At 42.1% G+C, this 20,148-nt stretch overlaps 1 protein-coding gene across 2 annotated transcripts in view; it reads left to right on the top strand.

The window, feature by feature from the left end:
- Window positions 1-20,148, top strand: part of ATP2A2 (ATPase sarcoplasmic/endoplasmic reticulum Ca2+ transporting 2) — a 44,436-nt gene that overhangs the window by 10,940 nt on the left and 13,348 nt on the right. For both annotated transcript variants that reach the window (XR_008535275.2, XM_077187895.1), the window contains exons 5-9: window positions 2,061-2,199; window positions 12,468-12,548; window positions 13,951-14,036; window positions 14,985-15,449; window positions 17,782-17,870. Coding sequence is in view for 1 of the 2 variants with exons in the window: in XM_077187895.1 (XP_077044010.1) it covers window positions 2,061-2,199; window positions 12,468-12,548; window positions 13,951-14,036; window positions 14,985-15,449; window positions 17,782-17,870 (860 nt within the window). In the remaining variant the exon portion in view is untranslated. The remainder of the gene's footprint in view (window positions 1-2,060; window positions 2,200-12,467; window positions 12,549-13,950; window positions 14,037-14,984; window positions 15,450-17,781; window positions 17,871-20,148) is intronic.

Below are 20,148 nucleotides of genomic sequence, written 5' to 3'. Positions count from 1 at the left end.
ATCAGGTTATTTTTCTGATGTCATAGTATCAAAGGAGACCTCTATGTATATTTCTACATGCACATGGAACTTCATTGTGCAAGAGTTGCTGCCCAGATGAAGTGACTCACTGCCTTGTTCTAATGGGCATGGAAAATCAGGCACAGTACACAGTCTCCACCCATAAATGTATCTGTTCCTACAGGTAGCAGATGTGAGCACTGAGTCACAGCTCTGCCTCCCTCAGCCTTTCCCCAGCAGCACCTGCCCTGCTCCAGGGCAGTCTGGCTCCCATAACTCCAGGCAAACTGCAGCAAAAAGGCTCAGGCCAGCACTGTGAGCTGGCTGAATGAGCTGAATCATGGAATTGTTGGGGGTGGAAAAGATCTTTGAGATCATCAGGTCACCCTATTAACCCAGCACTGCCAAGGCCACCACCAAACCGTGTCCCTGAGGGCCACATGTACATTTTAGATACCTGCAGGCAAGGTGATTCATCCACCTTCCTGAGCAGCCTGTTTGGATTCTTGAGAGCCATTTCTGTGAAGAAATTGCTGCTAATACCCATTCTAAATTTCTCCTGGTGCAACTTGGATGTTTGTTCCTTTTCTAGGGAGTGACAAGGTCCCCCCTGAGCCTCCTTTTCTCCAGGCTGAGCCCCCTCCCAGCTCCCTCAGGTGCTCCTGCTGCTCCAGGCCCTTCCCCAGTCATGATCCAGCCCCTCCATGTCCTTCTTGTCTTGAGGAGCCCAAAACTGCCCCAAAACTGGAGATGCTTCAGCAGTGCCCATCCCCTGTGCTCTGATCTTACTGGCTGCTCTATTTCTCCTTCAAGCCATGTGCCATTGGCCTTCTTGGCCACCTGGCCAAAATTAAAGTTGAATTTTTATTTCTCTGTTTTGAAGAAAAAGTTCTGTTGAAGTAACCTTGCTTTTGTGGCACTTGAAGGTTTTGGCTCACAGTCCACACAAGAGCAGTGTTGGTGCTGTAGTGCTGAGGAGCACAATGAACTCACCTGGTATCATTTGCAGTTCTATGGCTCTGTGCTGGTATCTGCCCTGCCAGACCCTGAGCTGTGCCATGGAAATGTTAGTTCCTTTAGGTAGTTTTGGTAACAGTCATTTTCAGCTGCACTGGTACAAGGAACTAGTGAGTTCCTCAACTTTTGAATTTTTGATGGTTTTGTTTCTGCTTTGACATGCAAGGAGGAATTTTTTATTATCTGGAAAGGCTGATGTATTATTTGAAGGGCAGATGTTCTAAAAACTCTGTGCACTCTACCATTATCTGTAATTATCAGGGCTAAATGACGTTTGTTCTTGTCAATAGGCAGGGAAATGGAAAAGTTCTTTCTCCAGGAGCTGGAGAAGGAGCCCTGATAAGCTGCTGGTTTCTGCAGTTGTTCTTTATCCAGGTGGCATCACAATACTGATACCAATCTCTGCCAGAGCTCAGTGAGAGGGCTGCAGCTGAGATAGGAAAGATGTTGTGTTAGTGGAAATTAAAAGGTTTTCCTGAGTGGGGATTGATGTGAGTTTGTAAATTGTTTGGAGTTCTGGGGAAATTTCTAGTGTGTGCTTTAATTTCACTTCAGCATGACTTGATTTGCTGAAATAAAATTGATAATAAGTTGGCTTCATCATAACTTGATCCTTGATTTGTGTCAGTAAATGAAACTCTAGGCTAGAGTGTGAGCTGCTCCAGCCAAGGTACAGCCAGCACCTACATCCACAAATCTTAATTCTGTTTAGTGCTTTTTTTAATGTCAAAAAGCATCCATATGTCATATGGAACTCTTTGTGTGGCCTCCCTGCAACAACACAGTGGATGTTCTTGATGGAAAATGCTGCAGCATTGCAATAACAATTTCTGTGTTCTAAAGGCCCACAAACACCTGAATTACACTCTAATGATTCCCAGTCAGCAACCTCGTGAGGGGAGGGGACACAAAATGTTCTGTATGAAGAAATGGAGCTGAGCTGAGTTGGTAGCATTCATATGATAATGCTTTTGGAAAATCGGATATGACAGCCTTCTTTTCCTTGAGGGCTTTCAAAATGACACATTTTTGCTATCTTTTAGGAAAGAAATGCTGAAAATGCTATTGAAGCTCTTAAAGAATATGAACCAGAGATGGGCAAAGTGTATCGACAGGACAGGAAAAGTGTCCAGAGGATTAAAGCCAGAGACATTGTCCCAGGTGATATCGTGGAAGTGGCAGGTAAGACCCCTCCTGTGGTGCATGCAGGCATTGGCATATTCATGTGAATTGTTGTGGGGCTTTGTCTTAATCATTTGAGGCCCTGGGGGGAGTTTTCAAACACTCCTAAGTATATGCTTCACTTAAGAACAATCTTGCTCCTGTTCATCTGTAATTACCTTAAATGTGCCTGAGTACGGAGGGGATTGTTTTTCAAATTGCCACTTAGTTTAATTGGTAGGAAAGTAAAGCATCTTAATTGGAGTTGTGGTTTTAACACTTGTCACAAATTTAAAATTTTGTTTTCTAGTGTCTGGTTGCAGAGTGTCTTAAAGCTTGTCTTCTTTTCTATCACAAAATAGATTTTGTTCCTGGTGTTAAAATGTCTGCAGTTTCCTTAGGTTTGGGAGTGCAGAGATTTTCTTTTTTAGTCACAGTCTGTTATTTCATCTGAATGTGTTTCTCCAGCTTTTAGGCTTGTAGTAGCAGTGCCTTTGAACTTCTCTTCACAAATGTCTTCTGTCCTCTCAGCAAGTGTGACTGGCACATGACTTCACTGTTTTCTCATCTTTCCCAATTCCTTATTGCTCCTTCTGACAATTGGCTGTATAGATCTCAAATACATGAGCTCTGCAGAGTGGAGCTCCCTGGTTCTCCTGGGTAAGCTTTTGAAGTGCCAGGCTTAAAAGCCTGGACTTCTGCCTAGAGCTTTGTAATACCTTAGTTTTGCTCTAAAAGCTGTGTCTTTGTCTGGAAGGAGTGCAAAAATAGAAGGGTTATATACTTCCAGCTAAAATTCCATCATTTTGGTGATAATGCCATAGTAATAAATTTTTTCTCTGAACTGGCCTTGACTGTTCCTTCCCAGATAAAACTAGGTGGCTCTTGCTGAGTGTCAGGAGTGTTGCATGTTCAGATTTTGTAGGTCATTATCCACTGTTAACTGAGTGATTTTTTTCCTTTGGGAACAATTCAGGGTGTACATCAAAATTACTTTGCACTCATGTCACTTTGATTTTAGAGGTGGTAGCTGTCTCAAGAGGAGATAAATATATACCCTTAAACTTGACTATCCTCCTGGTTTAATTAGCAGGCAAAGAGAGTGAGCACTCAGGATGAAGTTGCTGTTGGCTGCCTGCCCAGCTCTCATTCCTTGAGAAACTTCAACGTTTCTGCCTGAGCCCTGTCTCAAGCCCCTGTTTTGTGCCCAGGGTGATTCAGCTACAGCTCCACATCCAAAGTGGTGATAGTGAAGTGAGGGTGCTCTGTGATGCCCTGTCAGTGCCTGATGTGTCCTTGTGAGGCAAACAGAGCTGTATCAATTCCACACTCTGCAGTGGATGGCTGGGCCAAATCCTTATCCTGTTTTTAAATGGCAGCAGTGGAATGGTGGGTTTGGAAGGACTTTTCATCGTGGGAATACACTCAGGTTGTGGTTTTTGGTACTTTAAAGCAGAGTTGGTGGAATTGGAGTTGATGACTGTGTTTTGCACTGGTTTGGGGTAGCACTGAGGAGAAATGCTGCATTTTGATGCTCTGCCATGTATACAGAGCACAGAACACTTTCTCCTTGATTCACTGCCATTTCAGAAGAGGTACAGATTGTGTATTCATCTTCAAATTTAGCTTTGCCTTTATTCTGTATGAGAACACCTGGGGGATGTGTGGGCTTTTACTTACCTGCTGTATATTGTCAGTACCAATAAAATCAATTACTGTGTTTAAAAGGCCTGTGTGTGAGGGAGAAAAACGAACTGGGAATAACCAATGTGCCTGTAGCACCAGGCTGCCTTTAACTAGCATGGTGTCCTCTTTATCATAGGGTTACTATTGCAATATTAAAATCTGCCTGTAGAACAGTGACTGATAGCCCAGCAGATGTAGAATTATTTTTTTTAAAGATAAGGACAAGGTTAAGCCAGTATGTTCATGTAGAACCCCAAAAAATATCCAGGTTTTATGACTGTCCTTTAAGGTAGGTGGTCTGGCTCGTTGATGGATTGTAGAAGCTCTTCTGGGTAAAATACTCACTTAAATTTGTGGATCAAACAATACACTTAAATGACCTTCACTTGAAGCTGCAGTTAATTATAAGTCATGTGCATGCTTAATGGAGAAATCAGTGCTTCAGTGTAACACAACTTCTGACACTGAAACAATAAATTCTTGTAGCTAGACAATGATGAGTTTTAATTGTAATCAAACTGAGAAAAGCCACAGAGCAAACAGAGGAGAGCCACTAAATGCATCATGTCCCAGTGCTGGTGTCAGGACCTGGAGGTGAGAGAGACTCTGTGCATGCCTGTGCCTCCAGTGCAGGAGGGCTCTGATGGCCTTTGACACGGGCTTTGCACAGAGATGCCCATGTAGGGAAGTGCCAGAGCCCTTCATGCTGGGGGCCATATCTGCCTCAGGAATTCCTGGCCAAGTGCCAGTGACATTTGTGTGTCCAGGCAAATCTCCTTCACCCTGGGCCATAAACAGCCAGGTAATTGGCTTCTCCCCTGTGCTGATAACGTACACTGAGCAAATTCTTACAAGTCATCCCTTGCAAAAGAGTTGTATTTAATGCTGTGACAGCTTTGCTAATTTGAAATAGCTGTGTGTGGGTCTGACACAGAGAGAACTCAGTTGCTGGAATTGTTAGGTTGCTATTGATACATGCAGATATTGATTTCTTAACTGCATATTGTTAGAAGAACTTTCCTCCACATTCACTTCAGCGATGGTGGAGAAGGCACTGACCAATGCACAGGAGCCTGTAGGGATGCTGGGGTGGCAGATTTGGGAAGGGTGCCTTGAATTTGCTTGCAGAGCCGTGGTGAGCAGGGTTCTCAGAGCTGTGGTGTGTGATGGTTACTAAGCTACAGAGTCTTTCCTAGAATTGATGAAGTGACAGACATGCAGATGCTGTCCTCACATGGCTTTTCAGTTTGCCTGCCTTTAAATGGATTATCATGTTGTTGTAGAAGCTGGAGTTAATTGCAGGGTACACTCTAAATCTGTAACCAGGGGCTATCTTAATAGATTAGATACACTTTGATTTAGTTCAGGTTTTTTGTTTGCTGGGTTAAAGTGACATTTTAAAGAGAAATTTAGAATAGCATGGCCCTACTTCTTACAAGTTTTGTATGAAGTTAGCCTGAATAATTGGGATAAACTGGTTGTAAATCATGTATTCTTTTAATAGAAGCACATTTGGGAGCAGAAATGACCTTTGTTCACTTTCCACTGTATTTTCCTGTCTAAAATTTCTGGAGCAGATACAGTGTCTCTGAGTTTCTGTAATTTAATAAATGAAAGTTCAGTAGTTGCAGTCAGTAAATGACTAAACTCAGCCACAGTAGTTCCTCTTTTTCCTGAATTTCTGAAGGATGGTTCTTGTCATCTGTTACTGTATCTGTAAGTACTCAACATGTTAAAAATACACACAGAATTGCCAGAAGCTGTTGCTTATTAAATTAGTGTATATTCCAGAAAATTTAGTTTTGTACCTGGCACAGAGTAGGCAAGAACTACTTCAAGGCTTTTTATTCCAACTACAGAGCACTTCAGGATTCTTGGTGCTTTATAATAAAGATGAATTTGGGATGGAGAAGGTCAGGAAGGAAGATTCTTGATGTGAATTTTGTCACTCCCATGTGGTTGTGAAGAGCTCCAGGTTGTCCCTGGTGGTACAGCTGGAAACATGAACGTTGCAGGTCTTATTCCCAAACATCTGGGTCCTTGTGCCTGTGTTGCTTTTCTAACAGCTGGGATTGATGTTCAGACTCAGTGCTAGAGATGCAGGTTTAGTTTTTCTGGGAAAGCATTGAGATTGGAAAAGATAAGGAAAAGGATGGAGGAAGGCTTAAGGCCAGGACAGACCTGCTGGGGGCTGTCCTGAAGCAAACTGCTGAGAATTTACTGCAAATGTTGTGGGTGTTTCCTCACCAGGTGCAGACTGTGGGCTCTGGCTTTTAAAGCACATCTTTTGCTTTTTTTCCTGAAGTTCTGCTTTTGAACCAGAAGAGAGAGGAAAGCAAGATGAGTGGTTAATAAATACATGTAGCAGAAGTGCATAAATCTGTGAGCTTCAGTGCACATTTTGGCCAGCACACCAGAGGCAGCTCAGGGATAACCAGACACAGTCCAAACTCCAGTCCATACTTCACTGGAGGCTGGAGTTGTGTGAGGGTCAGCTCAGGGCACGGCCTCAACTTGTGTCACTTTTAACACTCAGTGGAAATATTGCAAAACACATTTCCAATTTTTACCCCAATTCTTGTTCTAGCATTTTCCTTCAGAGTTACCAAACTGTCTGGTAAAAACTGCAAAAGTAATTCTGGTTTAGTTGCTTGAAAATGAAGAACATTCCTGATATTCTGTACTCTGACAGAGCTGATACTGAGTGGGTTTTGTTATAAGGACAAATAGTACTGAACAAAAAGTTTGGACATCAAGATAATGTTCAGTTTCTACTGCATTACCCTGGCAAAGGAAGCCCTTTTTTTGTGGTTTTTTGATTTTGGGGTTTTTTTAAGGCTAAAGAAAACTTGCACTTGAAACTTTGCTGTGCTTCCAGAATTCTGACTTTTGGTTCTTCTGTTCCCCAAATGCAGCATAACTGGGAAACAGAGCTTCAGCTTTGGTGTGCAGAAGTTGTTGTTCTCTACCTGACCTGGCTTAAGTTGAAGCTTAACTTACTGGTCTGTTCTTTCTGCTATCAGATATTTTTGTAGGCTGATCACAAGAGTTTTCCATCTAGTAGGCAGTGGTATAAATAGATCCACTAATTAAAAGCTAAAACTAGAGAAATGTGGTTTAGAAATGAGTGCAGGCTTAGAAGCAGGGTTGCTGTCCATCAGCACATCTTATCTAATGTTCTGGTGCCCTCTTCAGAGAGAATGACAAGTCTGGTTTTAGAGAATGAAAAGAAACAAGTTTAAGGAAAATTTGGGTTGTATGTTCTGTTTTACACAGTGTCTCCATTTCTCTCAACCCTCAGTTCTGACCTGGAAATACTCTGCTCCCAGAAAGCAAAGCTGTTTCTGTCCTTTTGGCTTTCTTTTATAAGAAGACAATATACAGGTGTTGTTTAAATTTATCTGGACCTCTGCCTTGAGCAGTTGCTGGGTCAGGATGCTCACACCTTGCATACACTGCACAGGAAGCTCTGGGGATATTTTCTGTCTGCCCAGAATGCAGAAGGTGGGTGAGAGAGGCTGTTTCATTGTCTAATGCAAAGAATGAATTTAAATGTATTGTTCTGTCACCTTGTTAGTGAAAGCAAGTGCTGTTTACTGCTATGGTTACAGCTCTTGGACCTTTGCTGGGGTAATCTGTCTCAATGGAAAATAAATTTTACCTTCCTGGTTTGGAGTGGAAACTCAGACTTAAAATTTGATTCATAATCTCTCTTCTGATTTTGGCACTTTGACATTCTTGGCCTTGTATGAAAGTGTAGCTGGCCTCAATTATGTTCCTGTTTTGTAGAGCTTCTGATTTTTGGGACCATTTTATTATGGCCTGTTCAGGAAGTGTTAAATACTTAAAAGCTGTTACTGTGGAGGAAAACTTGTGTTTCTGGTGGTCTCAGGAGATCAAGCACAATGGGAAGATGAGATTGTCTGTGTAGAAGGGGGAAGAGGAGCTAAGCTGAGCTTGTGTTAAGGAAGTTTAATACAAAAACCAGTTCTGCTGGAGCAGCTCTAAATAAAAGCACTGAATAGAATGGTTTGCTTTTATTTAAATAAAAACTCTAAATAAAAGCAAACCATTCAGTTCAGGTGTGAGCTTTAAATGTTACTGTCCCCAGCAATACTCAGTTCAACACTCAGAAAATCCTCAGCTCTGGTGATTGAAGTGTGTAGCATCCCTTATCTGTTATTTTAAATCTGTTCACTTTAATTCTTAAAATTTGGTGCTTTATTGCAGTTCTTTTGGGGATGCTTTTACTCAATTTCAGGAACTGTTTGTGTTCAAAGAAAACTGTTCACCTGTGGAATAATAGGAGCTGTACTGATAATCTTGATTACAATAAAGTCCAGTTCCCACCCCCAGTGTGCTGATAGATGCAGGGTGGTGCTGGCTTTGGTTAATGATAAACACAAATAAAGTGTGAGGTACATGCTGTGGATGAGCAGCTCCTGGGACCTACAAGAAGAATTACTTTGATTTGCTGTGATCACAAAGAGGGACTTGCTGCAAACAGATCACTTCCTTAGCTAAGAAGAGGAATTGTTCTTGGAACACATTAACATCAGAAAGAGGCAAAGCTTTCTGTAATGTCCCTGCCTGTAAACCTGAGCAGGTCTCCAGGGCTGTGAGGGGTCAGAGTTAACAGAGCTGATATTGGTGTTCAAAGTGCACCTCTCAAACCTCAGTTCTGTTCTGAGGACAGTTCTGTAGCATAGAGGCTTTTGGGGTACAGTTCATGTTGCTTCCTGAGCCCACTGCCACCAGCAGTTCTGATTAGGAAATCTGGAATATGGATCTCAGTGGAGTGTACTGGGATATGGTCTAATATTTGAGACCTGAAGGATGAGTATGGTCCTCTTGTAGTCTGAGGTTCTTTGTTAGTGCCCTGAAGTAACTAAAAATGAAAAAAAAAAATCCACTCAGCTTTAATGGTAATTTTCCCTCCACCTTCACTGTTCATAGAATGTGTCCCATCACTTCTGCCCATCTTCCTGGGCTGCTTAAAGCACAGACTGCCAAAATGAATATTGTATTTCAGCTGTAGAGGTCTCTCAGGGAGTGTCTCAAACCATTGTCTGACAGAATTCTGAAATGAAATATTTAATTTTATTGCTCTGCTGGAAACTGGTAAAGCATTGAAAGGGATATCAGTGCTCAGATGAAACACCCAGGTAATGAGTTGATCATTCCACTGTAGGACTTGCTCAGTGCCAAGGACAAAATTGGGACTCAGGTTGCTTAATAATACATTCTGTACTTGAAGTCACTTTGGGACAAGTCAGTGGAGAAGCTGCAGGGTTGGACTGTGTGAAAATCCAGTATCTGTCAGTGATTGTTCATAACTGGACCCACAGCACTGCCAGAGCCCTGGGAGCAGGAAGAGAAGGGCTTTGAACCTGAGAGGAAAGGCTGGAGTGTGTTGGGTGCAATTGGGGGATTTTGGAAGGGACCATTCCTGGTTAGGTGCTGAAGAACCCAGAATTTGAAAGTGCTAAATGTGCCCTGTTTACAGTGAAAAAGCAGCTGACATAAATTCTAAATTCATGTTGCAACAAAGTACTGCTCCAGTTTTTCTACCAAGGAGTAGAAATTGTAAATTGTCTGTTTCAGTGTTGACTCATGCACAGTTAAATAAAATGGATATTTATTTTTATTTATTTTTTTACCCCTTGTCACGACCAGGTTGTTTTTACACAGACTCATTTCTTGTGTGCTGAAGCTCTGTATTAAAATTCTAAAATCCTGTGCATGGATAAAAGGATTCTGTGGTAAAGCTGTGATGGTTCAAACCCAACCCTTCTCCCTCCTCCAGACAGCAGTCAGTGCTGGGGCTGCTTTAATCAGTAGTTTTCTATTTCCTACATTATGTTTCACAACACATACCTGGGCAGTTTTGAAAGCAGCTTATTTTATTTCTTCAGAGCTGTGGTGGAAATCAAGGGACTATTTAGGATTAAAAACTTGGGTTGAAATAATGGATGAAAATATTTGTGCAACTGGCCTTTTCTTTTAGGTGGCAGACTATGGAATTATATCATTTACTGTAGCAGTTCTGTGCTGAGCAACACAAACACATAATCACTTCCTCATTTCTTTCAAACCTTGGGCATTGCTTCCATTGGTTCTGTGGACTGAATTATATGAATTTTAAAAAGCCTCCCCAAAACCAGCAGCAAGCTCCCATTTTTTCCCCTGTTTTAAAGTATATGTTTTAAAAGCCTTCTCTTTGTAGATGAGATCTCTGGTGCACTGCTCACTGAAAATTTCCTGTGGTCCCTCTCTGTCATAGGATGGCTTCCTATTTATATTCCATTTCAGCTGTGCTCTTGAAAGTGTACTCAAGACCATAAATGACTTAGTCTCATAGTTGTTATTTTGCAAAGAACTGTTTAAAATGGCTCTGGAATTGACCCTGACAGAGCTTTCCTGCCTATTGGAAATGCCTTGAATATTTTACTACAAAACCTTCCCAGTCAGAGAGGGTGAGTGAATCATGTGTCTTATCTCAAATCGTTGAGATAAATTTATAAAGCTGCTCTGTCATAATAAATTTAGCACTTCAGTTCTGGAGATTCAGGCAATTGATAACAGGAGTAGCATTTTCATGGAAATTCTGATGTTGAATATCAACAGTCTGTTAGAGGGGTCTCTCCAAGCATTTTAAGTCTTGTGAATATTGAGTTTGAACCACTTGGAGCAGTTCACAAGTAGGTTAGAAAATCACTTGTGAGCTTTCCCATATGTTCTGTCCAGTTGCTTGAAAGTTTTAGGATTGTTTTGTTAGCAGCTCCTTTTTTGTGTTGTGCATCTCCCCCAGCGCTGCCCTTGGTGGCTGCAGCTCTCAGGGCTCTGGGGGCTTGTCCAGCCCAATCTGCAGAGCAGCTGCTGCTGTGTCTGCAAATAACCCTGCCCAGGACACCAGGAGAGCCATTGAATAGTTTTGCCTTTTTTGGCCTAGGTCACCATTTGTCTGAGGCTATTTTCTCCTGCTGCTCAAGGGCATTGTGGCTTAAATTAGTATTCACATGGTATAATGACACATTTGTGGCTGGATTTTTGTCCCTTCATGTACACACGCTCACAGAAACACACATCCAACCCTACAGGCTAAACTATACAAACTTTTGCTGGTTTCAGTGGTTGGAGTTACTCTGAATTCACAGGAAGTCACATGGGACAAGTTTTCCTGAGGTTTGAAGGAGCACTTCATTCTCCTCTTCAGGGTTTTGTTCCACAGCTTTGCACTCCAGGGTGTGAGGGCTTGGATGAGCCAAGGCTGTGACACCACTCTAGAGCTTTTCATGATATTATTTCTTAAGGTGCATTATTGCTGCTGATTGCATAAGCAGTTCCTGCAGGAATTGCAGCTTATTTTAATTTCACTGCAGGGACACAGATTCCACCTACTGAAAAGATCAGCTGTCTTTGGTTAGTTATTCACCCTTCTTTGTTTCTTTGCATTATTTTATAATAATATAGCTGACACTTGAATGCTTGCAGTGTTAAATTACATTAGGAGCGTTCAATCATGTGTTAATTAGCAATATTGACATGCAGAATGTAGAACCCCTCCATGTGAATCAGAAATGTGCCTCATTAATACACTTTAACAAGTTCATTTGCATGAAGCCATTTATTTGCAGTAGGCGCAAAATGGTAGAGCTTTAGTTTTTTTTGTTAAAAGCTTGGAAAAGCTGAGTAAGAGGAAGTAGGAAGGGAGAAGATAATGTTGAGATGTTGGGGATGCTGGAGCTCAGCTGAGAACTGGATTTGTCACTGCCATTTTTAGGAGTGTGGTGTTAACTTCTGTCATCTGCTGCCTTGGTGTCTCAAGCACTTGTTAGTGGATGTTTTGTTGTTTATGGGTTGTTTATTTTTTTTTTTCCTTTCAATATTCTCTTTTGCAAAGTAGAAATGTGCATGACAAGATAAACACAACAGAGATCTGTGAAAATTGTAACTGGGGTATGGGTTGTGGTTATTGAATAGAGTAGCATTACTGGAAAATAAAGCTACTGTGTGATCTGAGGTTAACTTCCAGCTCTGGGACATCTGGCAGCACTCAAAGTGTAACATTACAAGAGCATATTTGCAGAAGCACGTTATTCTCACAATGGGTGCCAAAGAAAAGGAAAATACAACTTCTTTTAGTTTTCTAAATAAATAGATGTGGATAATGTGATTTTTGGAGAGCAGAGGACTCACTTTGGGCATAGAGAAAACAACTAAAAGATTCTGCAGGACCAGTTGTTCTGAGAAGGGAACTTGGTTCACCTTAGCTACGGGGTTTGATTGTTTATAAATATGTCTTCTGAAATTGATATCTTGCACTTGAGAATGTTTTCCCTTTTCTTTCAAGTGGCCATGTGGTTAGAAAAACAATCCAGTGATTTACAGCTTCTTTCTTGGAGGTTAGGTAGGGGCAAGTCTAAGTTGCCAAGGTGTATTGGATACTCAGAAATTGGGAATATTGCAATAAGCTGCTGGTGATCTCAGGCACCTGTGCAGTTACTGGAAAGTCATTTTCCTGGCTGATGGAGAGATGGGACACTTGGTCAGTCATCTCTCAAACAGCACAACTCTGACTCTGTCTTGTCATTTCTTTGTAGTGGGAGACAAGGTTCCTGCTGATATAAGAATTACTTCTATCAAATCCACAACTCTAAGGGTGGACCAGTCAATTCTCACAGGTACAGTTTTTGTGACTTTCATGTAATTATGTGCATAATTGGAAGTGCCTTTTCACCATTTATTTGCAGTGATCCATTAGAAACAAGCCTGCAGCTATTGAGGTTCTCTGCATTCAAGTGCAGTAAATTTCTCATCTGGTAACTTCTAGAGTGCCTGAATGTGTTGCTTCATCATTGGCTTTGTTTTCCCTTTAGTGGGATAAACATTCTTACTGAGTCTTGTAATGCTTCTTTGGCCTTCCCCTTTCCCCAACAGACACCAGCAATTTGTGGAAAATTAAAATTAAAAAAAAAAAAAAAAAGGTATTTCTCATCTAGTTCATGGAGTCTTCTAGGTTTGAACATCGTGTCACCACTCCAATCTGAAAGTATGTAAATCTTACTAAATGTCTTCTGCAACAACAGAGAACAATTTTTGCAATGCTGGCAGCTTTTAAGCTGCTGCCACTAAAGACTCAGTGCACTCGAGCCTTATTTGCTCAAATTCTGTGCACACACATTCATGTGTTTTCTGGTACCAGCCCTCAAATGCAGGAACTATTTTTAGAGTCCTTTTCAGATTTGTTGAAAACAAAACAAAGTAGCAGCACTTCTGAATATAGGAAAGAAGCTGGGAATCAACCAAGCATGCTACAACAGTTTTCTTTCAGCTGGAACATGGAGATCTGTCTGCCTGTTTTGGTAGCATAAATTATTGTTAACTAGCTTTGAATTTTAAAACAGTGAAGTATTCATGGGAAGCCTATTTTTCATCCTTGAATCTGTCTTGAAACAGGCTCCAGAGTTTTCACCACAGATCCTGTACAGCACAAGACTTATGTTTGGCATAGGAAAATGGATGCACTCATGCCTGTAAAGCTGCTGGAATGAGTAGAAATAGCCCATCAGAACTCTGTAGAAAGGGACTTTTACTTGCCTTTATTTAAGGAACAGAATTCTTGTTTTAATGGAAGCCTTTGCTGCTTTCAGCCAAGTTGATGCTCAAGTCTCCTGTTGGATAAAGCAGGACTGAGGTCTGAGATGCTGCTCAACAAAATCCTTTTAAAGGAAGGAGGCTTTGGCTCTCCTGAGCCTACACAAGGTACAGTGACTCAGTGCTGAAGCTGAGAGCACCACCTTGTGAAATCTGGTGTAGCAGTGAGCACCTGCTTTTAGAGAAAAGGAACCTTTCTCTACCTGTGTGAACTTGTAGAAACTGATACAGAGTTTTTGCTAAAAGCCAGACATTCTGTTTTCTTGGCCAACTGAAATCTTTCCTGTTTCACTTAAACAATTAAATTAACATCATTTGAGGAAAGAATTTTGACATCCTAAAAATTTCAGAGCTGAAGATCATAACTTTTTGATTCCCTCAGGACTCCAGATAGAAAATCTCTTCTTAAGACTGTCATCTTTATTTTAGGTGAATCTGTGTCTGTTATCAAGCACACGGACCCTGTGCCTGATCCTCGTGCTGTAAATCAGGACAAGAAGAACATGCTCTTTTCTGTAAGTCATTTACTTTGAGGTTTTCAAAACATTTATAAAATAATAGTGAAGCTGATAAAAAATGTGCAACACTTCAGGTCTTCCCCCCAAAACTGCATGACTTTGCTATGTTCTCTGTACATATCTCTATGTGTGTCTCCATACACACTGAACTAAATTAACTTCTAATGAAAGCTGTCCTCAGGGGAAGATGCTGGATGAAACCAGTCTATATGAGGAAAATTATTTTTGTCCTTCACAAGGAAGTCTTGGAGGGTGCAGCACGTGCACTTTTAGTTTTTCTGCAGTAATTTTCTAATGTAATAGTTCTTCAGTGTGATAAGAGCCCACACAAATTGTGGTGGTGTGTAGATGAAGTTGAAAACTGGCTTTCTGTATAGGAGTGAAATAGTTTGTTCAATTTATTTGAAGGAAGGATTGAATGTCTTTCAGATAAGAGAATAACTTTTTGCTGGCAGGCAGCTTAATTTTACTGTTCCTTTCCATGTTAAATATGTTCACACAGGGAGCCCCAGAGAACACATTTATTACTATTTTCTAACAAAATAGAGCCCTAATTTAAAAAAAAGAGAGGTAAAGCACATTCAGTATTCCAGTTGAAACACATACTGCTTGCTCAGCAGCTGGGTTTGCCTGTGGTGCTTGTGAGAGATCAATACTGACTCGTTTTGAGCCTGTTCTGGGAGCAGAAATTCCACCCTGGAGTTTTCCCTCACAGACACAGGCAGTATCATCCTCTTCCTCTTTATCCTTTTCCATATCCTGGCTGAAGCACAGTCTGAACTTGCATGAGGTGGTTTGGTTCGAGGGGTTTTTGTGGGGGTTTTTTGGTTTGGTTTGAGGTTTTGTTTTTTTTTTTTGTTCAATTAAAACCAAACGTAAGAAACTCACCCCACAGAACCTGTTTGTAAATGGACTCCAAGTTTTCCCTGCTCTTCTTTACCTCAGGGTACAAACATTGCTGCTGGGAAGGCCATGGGGGTGGTTATTGCCACGGGGGTGAACACGGAAATCGGGAAAATCCGCGACGAGATGGTGGCGACGGAGCAGGAGAGAACCCCCCTGCAGCAGAAGCTGGACGAGTTTGGGGAGCAGCTGTCCAAGGTGATCTCCCTGATCTGCATCGCCGTGTGGATCATCAACATCGGCCACTTCAACGACCCCGTGCACGGCGGCTCCTGGATCCGCGGCGCCATCTACTACTTCAAGATCGCCGTGGCGCTGGCCGTGGCCGCCATCCCCGAGGGCCTCCCTGCCGTCATCACCACCTGCCTGGCGCTGGGCACGCGCAGGATGGCCAAGAAGAACGCCATCGTCAGGAGCCTGCCCTCCGTGGAGACCCTGGGCTGCACCTCGGTCATCTGCTCCGACAAGACGGGCACGCTGACCACCAACCAGATGTCCGTGTGCAGGGTACGTGCCACGGCTGCTGCCGCTCTCCTCAGCCACCCCAGGACTCGGCACTGCTCACGTTCTCCTGATCCTGCCCCTTTAGGTTCTCACATCACCAAAATCCTGCTCTGTTTTCCTAAGATAAGCCTCCACTTTGAGTTCAGTTTTCCGCTGTGTAGTCTTGAAGGCTTTTGTCTCTTTCCTTATTTAGTCATGGCCAAAAATAGCTGTGCCCACACTCATGGAGGAGAGGGTTGTTTGTAAGCAGCTTTTCATTGACTTGCCTGTGAGCCTTTCAGGTTACTGGTAATTCTTTGGTGTGATTTATGCCTTTTTTTAGAAAGTTACACTGTAGAACAGGCTGTGTGTAAGTGTCAAACACTTGCCTCTTCAATTGAGAAAGACAACAATGGTGGAGAAAGAAACTTACTGTGAGGAAAGGACATTTACTGCAGTAAAGTTGGTAGTCAAAGGTGCTTTCACTCCTGAGTGGTTCCACCTTTATTGGGTCACCTTACCTTCAGGGGCTTGGCTGGTCTGATGGGGATCACTGCAGTGTTTTCAGTGTGCAGCACTGACCAATCTGGCAGCTTGAGGTGCAGTTGACCCTGTCACCAGCACTGCCAGGGTCATCTTCAATGCTGCTGTATTTTTAGGTAGGCATGAGTTCTGTGCCTCTCCTCCCTTCCCCCCAGTTCTCTGTCTAGTGTTGGCTAATTTGGGATTTCACTGCTGGTCACTTAACATAATGCATGTTCAGTTGCCAGTTTGCCCTTCTGTGTGGGGATTTAATGGAGAAAACACTGAATTCTTCTGTTTAATAACTTTAGATGTTCAGTGGCACAGCAGCTCCAGCATGCAATGTCCAGAGCCTCATTACATTGGGTTAGAATTCCAAATGTGTGCATGTTGGGCTCTGCACACCAGTGGTGAAAGTTTGTAGGCCCTAAGCACTTTGTTCTCATGTGATTGATGGCTTTTTCTTCCTAATTGGTGGCTGACTTGTTCTACTTCCTTAAGTATCGTAGTATTTATACCTAAGAGACACAAAGCAGCTGCTCATCAGTATTCCAGAGGAGGTTACTTGCAGTAGAGTTGCATAACTGCCCTAGTCTTTGCAGGGATTCTTTCATCCTGCAGATGCCAAAAGCAGGAGGCTTCCCTGGTTAACTCATCATTTAAGTTGTGTTTATTTAAAAGCTCAAAATGCTCTGCTCCTTATTTAGAGGGCTAAATGTTTCAGATCTTGTCCAGCACAACTTGGTTCCTTGTTAATCTCTGAGGGCAGCAAAGGAACATAAATTGAAGTTTTCAAAAATGTAGCAAAATTCTAATACCTGTGACAATGAGTTTATTTTATTGGGTTGTATTTTGTGAGGATGCTTGTCTAAAACAGAGGGCACACAATGAGGGGAGAGGAGGACATGGCTAAAATGTGATGTGACAAAATGGCCTGTGCTAACCAGTGGATCAGAAGTTCTATTAGGGTACACCATCAATTAGTGAGAAATGATCTTCTCCAACGAGCCATGAGTGTGAGAGAGCTCAGGCACTGTGGTTTTTATCTCCATCCTCTCAGATGAGATTCTGCCTGCAGCTCTCCTAGAAAGGAAGCAAAGGAAGGACTGAGTTGCAGATCTCTTAGAGGTACAACTGCATCCTTCAGATTGGTGTCTGAATTTGAAAAGGTCATTTCAATTTCAAAATATCATTTCCAGCCCACTGGAGTGGGCTGATTGGTTTGAACTCCAGTGTCCATGTGGTAAAGTGACTTGGAACTGGAAACCAGGACAGAAAACACTTTCATTTAAGGTTTTAAGGGTATTAAGAGAAACTGGCCATAGTCTGGCTCTTGCTAAAACCTCACCTCTTAGATCTCAGCTTTTCCTATTTGTAGATGCTTTTATTTTGATTTTGGGAGAAATTGTCAATGTCCAAGCTGACAGTGTCCAGTGAGCTGTGTTTGACTATTTCAAAGCAGAGCATTAATTCATGATTTGTGTTAATGAGAATTATTTCACAGGTGTGAAGCTTAGGAGGAGCCTGGATCTCCTAAGTGAGGATTGTCAGGAGCTGTGTAAATGGTTTTCCCAGCTGCAGTGTACTCAGTGCTGTGGTTTTCAGCTCTGTTTTTCAGAGCTCTGTAGGCAGAGGGGCTGTTCCCTGTACTTTGTGCTTCAGTGCATGGAGCTGTTCAAACACATGTGGGATCCAAGTGCACAGAACCAGGTCTTGTCTGGTTTGTTTATTCAGACTGAACTTGCCTCTTGTACCTGCTTGCCTAAGGCCTGTTTTAATCTCTGGCTTTAATTATTGTTCAAAGGTAGTAACACTTCCAACTCTCTAATTGCAGATGTTTATCCTGGACAGAGTAGAAGGAGACAGCTGCTCTCTGAATGAATTTACTGTAACTGGCTCAACATATGCTCCCATGGGAGAAGTGTAAGTGTTCTGTGCAAGTTAAACATTTGTCTGTTCATGCACTCACTGTTACTTCAGTCTGGAAAAGGGATGCATGTGATGTTCACTAGTGATTGTTGGTAATGGAAGGTCAGCCAGTGAGAATGCACACTGAAGGGCTGGGGAGGAAGTAATAAACAGGAAAACAAAGATAAATTGTAGAAAAGTAAACCTTCATAAAACATAAAAAGCCTCCAGTATTGCAATGTTCCCTTGATAATCTAAAAATTAAGGGGTAGAGAGGATTTATTTGATGGAAATCTTCCTGGACTGAGATCAGCTCTCTCAGTGCTTTTAGGTGAGGTTTACTTTTCTTATTTAAAAACTGGGTAAATCTGAAGAGGTGAGCATTTGCTAATCTGTGAGCTCAGTGTTTCCAATTTCCCTGCCTCAGAGAATGGGGAAGTTGTTTTTTCTGAGGCATCTTCTGAATGTGTTGGAGTTCCCTCTTAAATTGGCTGTAAATTCCTGTGCCTGGCCCTCAGTAGTTTATTGGTGTGTGTTTGTCCCAGCCTTTGCTATTTGAGCTGCTGTTAAACCCCGTCCTTTAGGAAAGGAATGAGGTTTGGTTTACTTTATCAGCTGCAAGTCTCTACCAGTGAGGTAAGTGGCTCATCCTGGAATCATCCTGGAAACTTCAGGAATTTTTAGGACTCTGCTTCTTGAAGAAAAGCTTCTTTTTGCTGGGTTGCTGCAGCTCCTTCTACTTGATCAGTCCTCCATGTGTTCTATAACCTTATCAATTCAGTTTTACTTGCAGAGGAGAATTCTGCTGTGGATGATGTAGAATTTAATTTCAGTTATTGTAAACATCTCAGCCTTGTGCAGTTTCACTCGTGTGCCTCTGACTCCTGCAATCTTGCCCATCTCAATAATGATTATCTCTGTTTAATTTCCATAGCAGTTAAGACCCTGGTGTTCCCAGCAGCTGGAAATCTTAATTCCCCAGTTCTCTTTTTTCTTTCAGAGCTAATTGCTGTCAAAAGCTTCTGCTTTCATTTCAGGAGGCAGCATTTGCGTAGACAAGGTGACTCCAGACCTTGCCAAACTCCCAGCTATTGCACTTCAGCTGGGCTCAGAAGAGCTCCAGATAAACAAAATAATAAAATAGAGTGTGGTGACAGATGGGGGGATAATGAGACAGACAGCAATGTTTGGTAATGTGCTGTTTTCACTTGCTGAAGTTGAGGGAATGTGAACCAGCGTGTTAAACTCACTTCATTGGGGACACAAAGGATTCTGAGAGAGGGAAATTGCCTCAGAAAGGCTCTTACTGGAGCACAGGGCAACTCAGCTCAACTCCAGCCCTGAGGGCTGCTTTATTTCTGCATTTATGGACAGCTTTTGAAGCAGTGGCTTTGGGGGGGATTTTAAGTAAGGTGACTGACTTCACCTTGGATTTCAAACTGTCACTGAAAATGGAGTTTGGGGGGACAAGAAGGAATTCATCCATTGCACTGCCCCAGAGCAGGACCTGCTCCAGATATGAACCATTCCTGACAGGTCTTACTTGGTACTTCAGACACTGTTGGCTTCCACAGCCTATTCCATTTCATAACCATCACCTGTTCTTGCACAAAATCAGTAATTTTTCACTTACTGGTAACATATAGCATACCTAATTTTCCCCTATTCATTCAGAATATAAAATCACAAATATTTCTTACTAAAAACCTCCCAGATTTCATACTGATTTGTTTTCCAGGGATACTGGGAGATTGTCAGAGTTTGGAGTAATTCTGCCATGTCTCAGCACACTCAGTGTTACTGCAAACTGAGAGCACAAACCCAACAATAATTAGGAACTGCAGCAAAAGCTGGCAGATAGCATCTGACCTTCAAATGAGTTCATCTTGAAAAACCTGGAGCTGTAAGGAAAAGAAATTCCTTTCTCCAGAACTGATCCCAGCACCTTAGGCTCTGCATTGTTCTTCAGAAACTGTTGATAAGGAACACAAAAAAAGAGGCTGTAAAAAACACACCCTGGTATAACAAATTATGAATATTCCAATATGCTGGTGTTCTTTGAGTTGAAAACAGGTGAAAACAGGAAGTTTTGGGTGGGATGGGTGAGGTGACAGCCTGAGAGCTGGACTTTAAAGCCACAGCCTATGGCTGTAGGATTATATGCCAGATGAACCACTAAAAACAAACTTCACACTTGTTTCCTTAAGATTCCCTTTGTTCTCGTGCTGTGTTACACAACGCTGGAATTGGTTTGCAGTACCACAAGGGAACAAAAGCTTACATAATGGGACAT

Source organism: Agelaius phoeniceus, chromosome 18, assembly GCF_051311805.1.
Source record: "Agelaius phoeniceus isolate bAgePho1 chromosome 18, bAgePho1.hap1, whole genome shotgun sequence".
In the NCBI taxonomy this organism is placed as follows: Eukaryota; Metazoa; Chordata; class Aves; order Passeriformes; family Icteridae; genus Agelaius; species Agelaius phoeniceus.
Note: the sequence above shows the minus strand (reverse complement) of the source record. Positions and strands in the feature narration are given on the sequence as shown.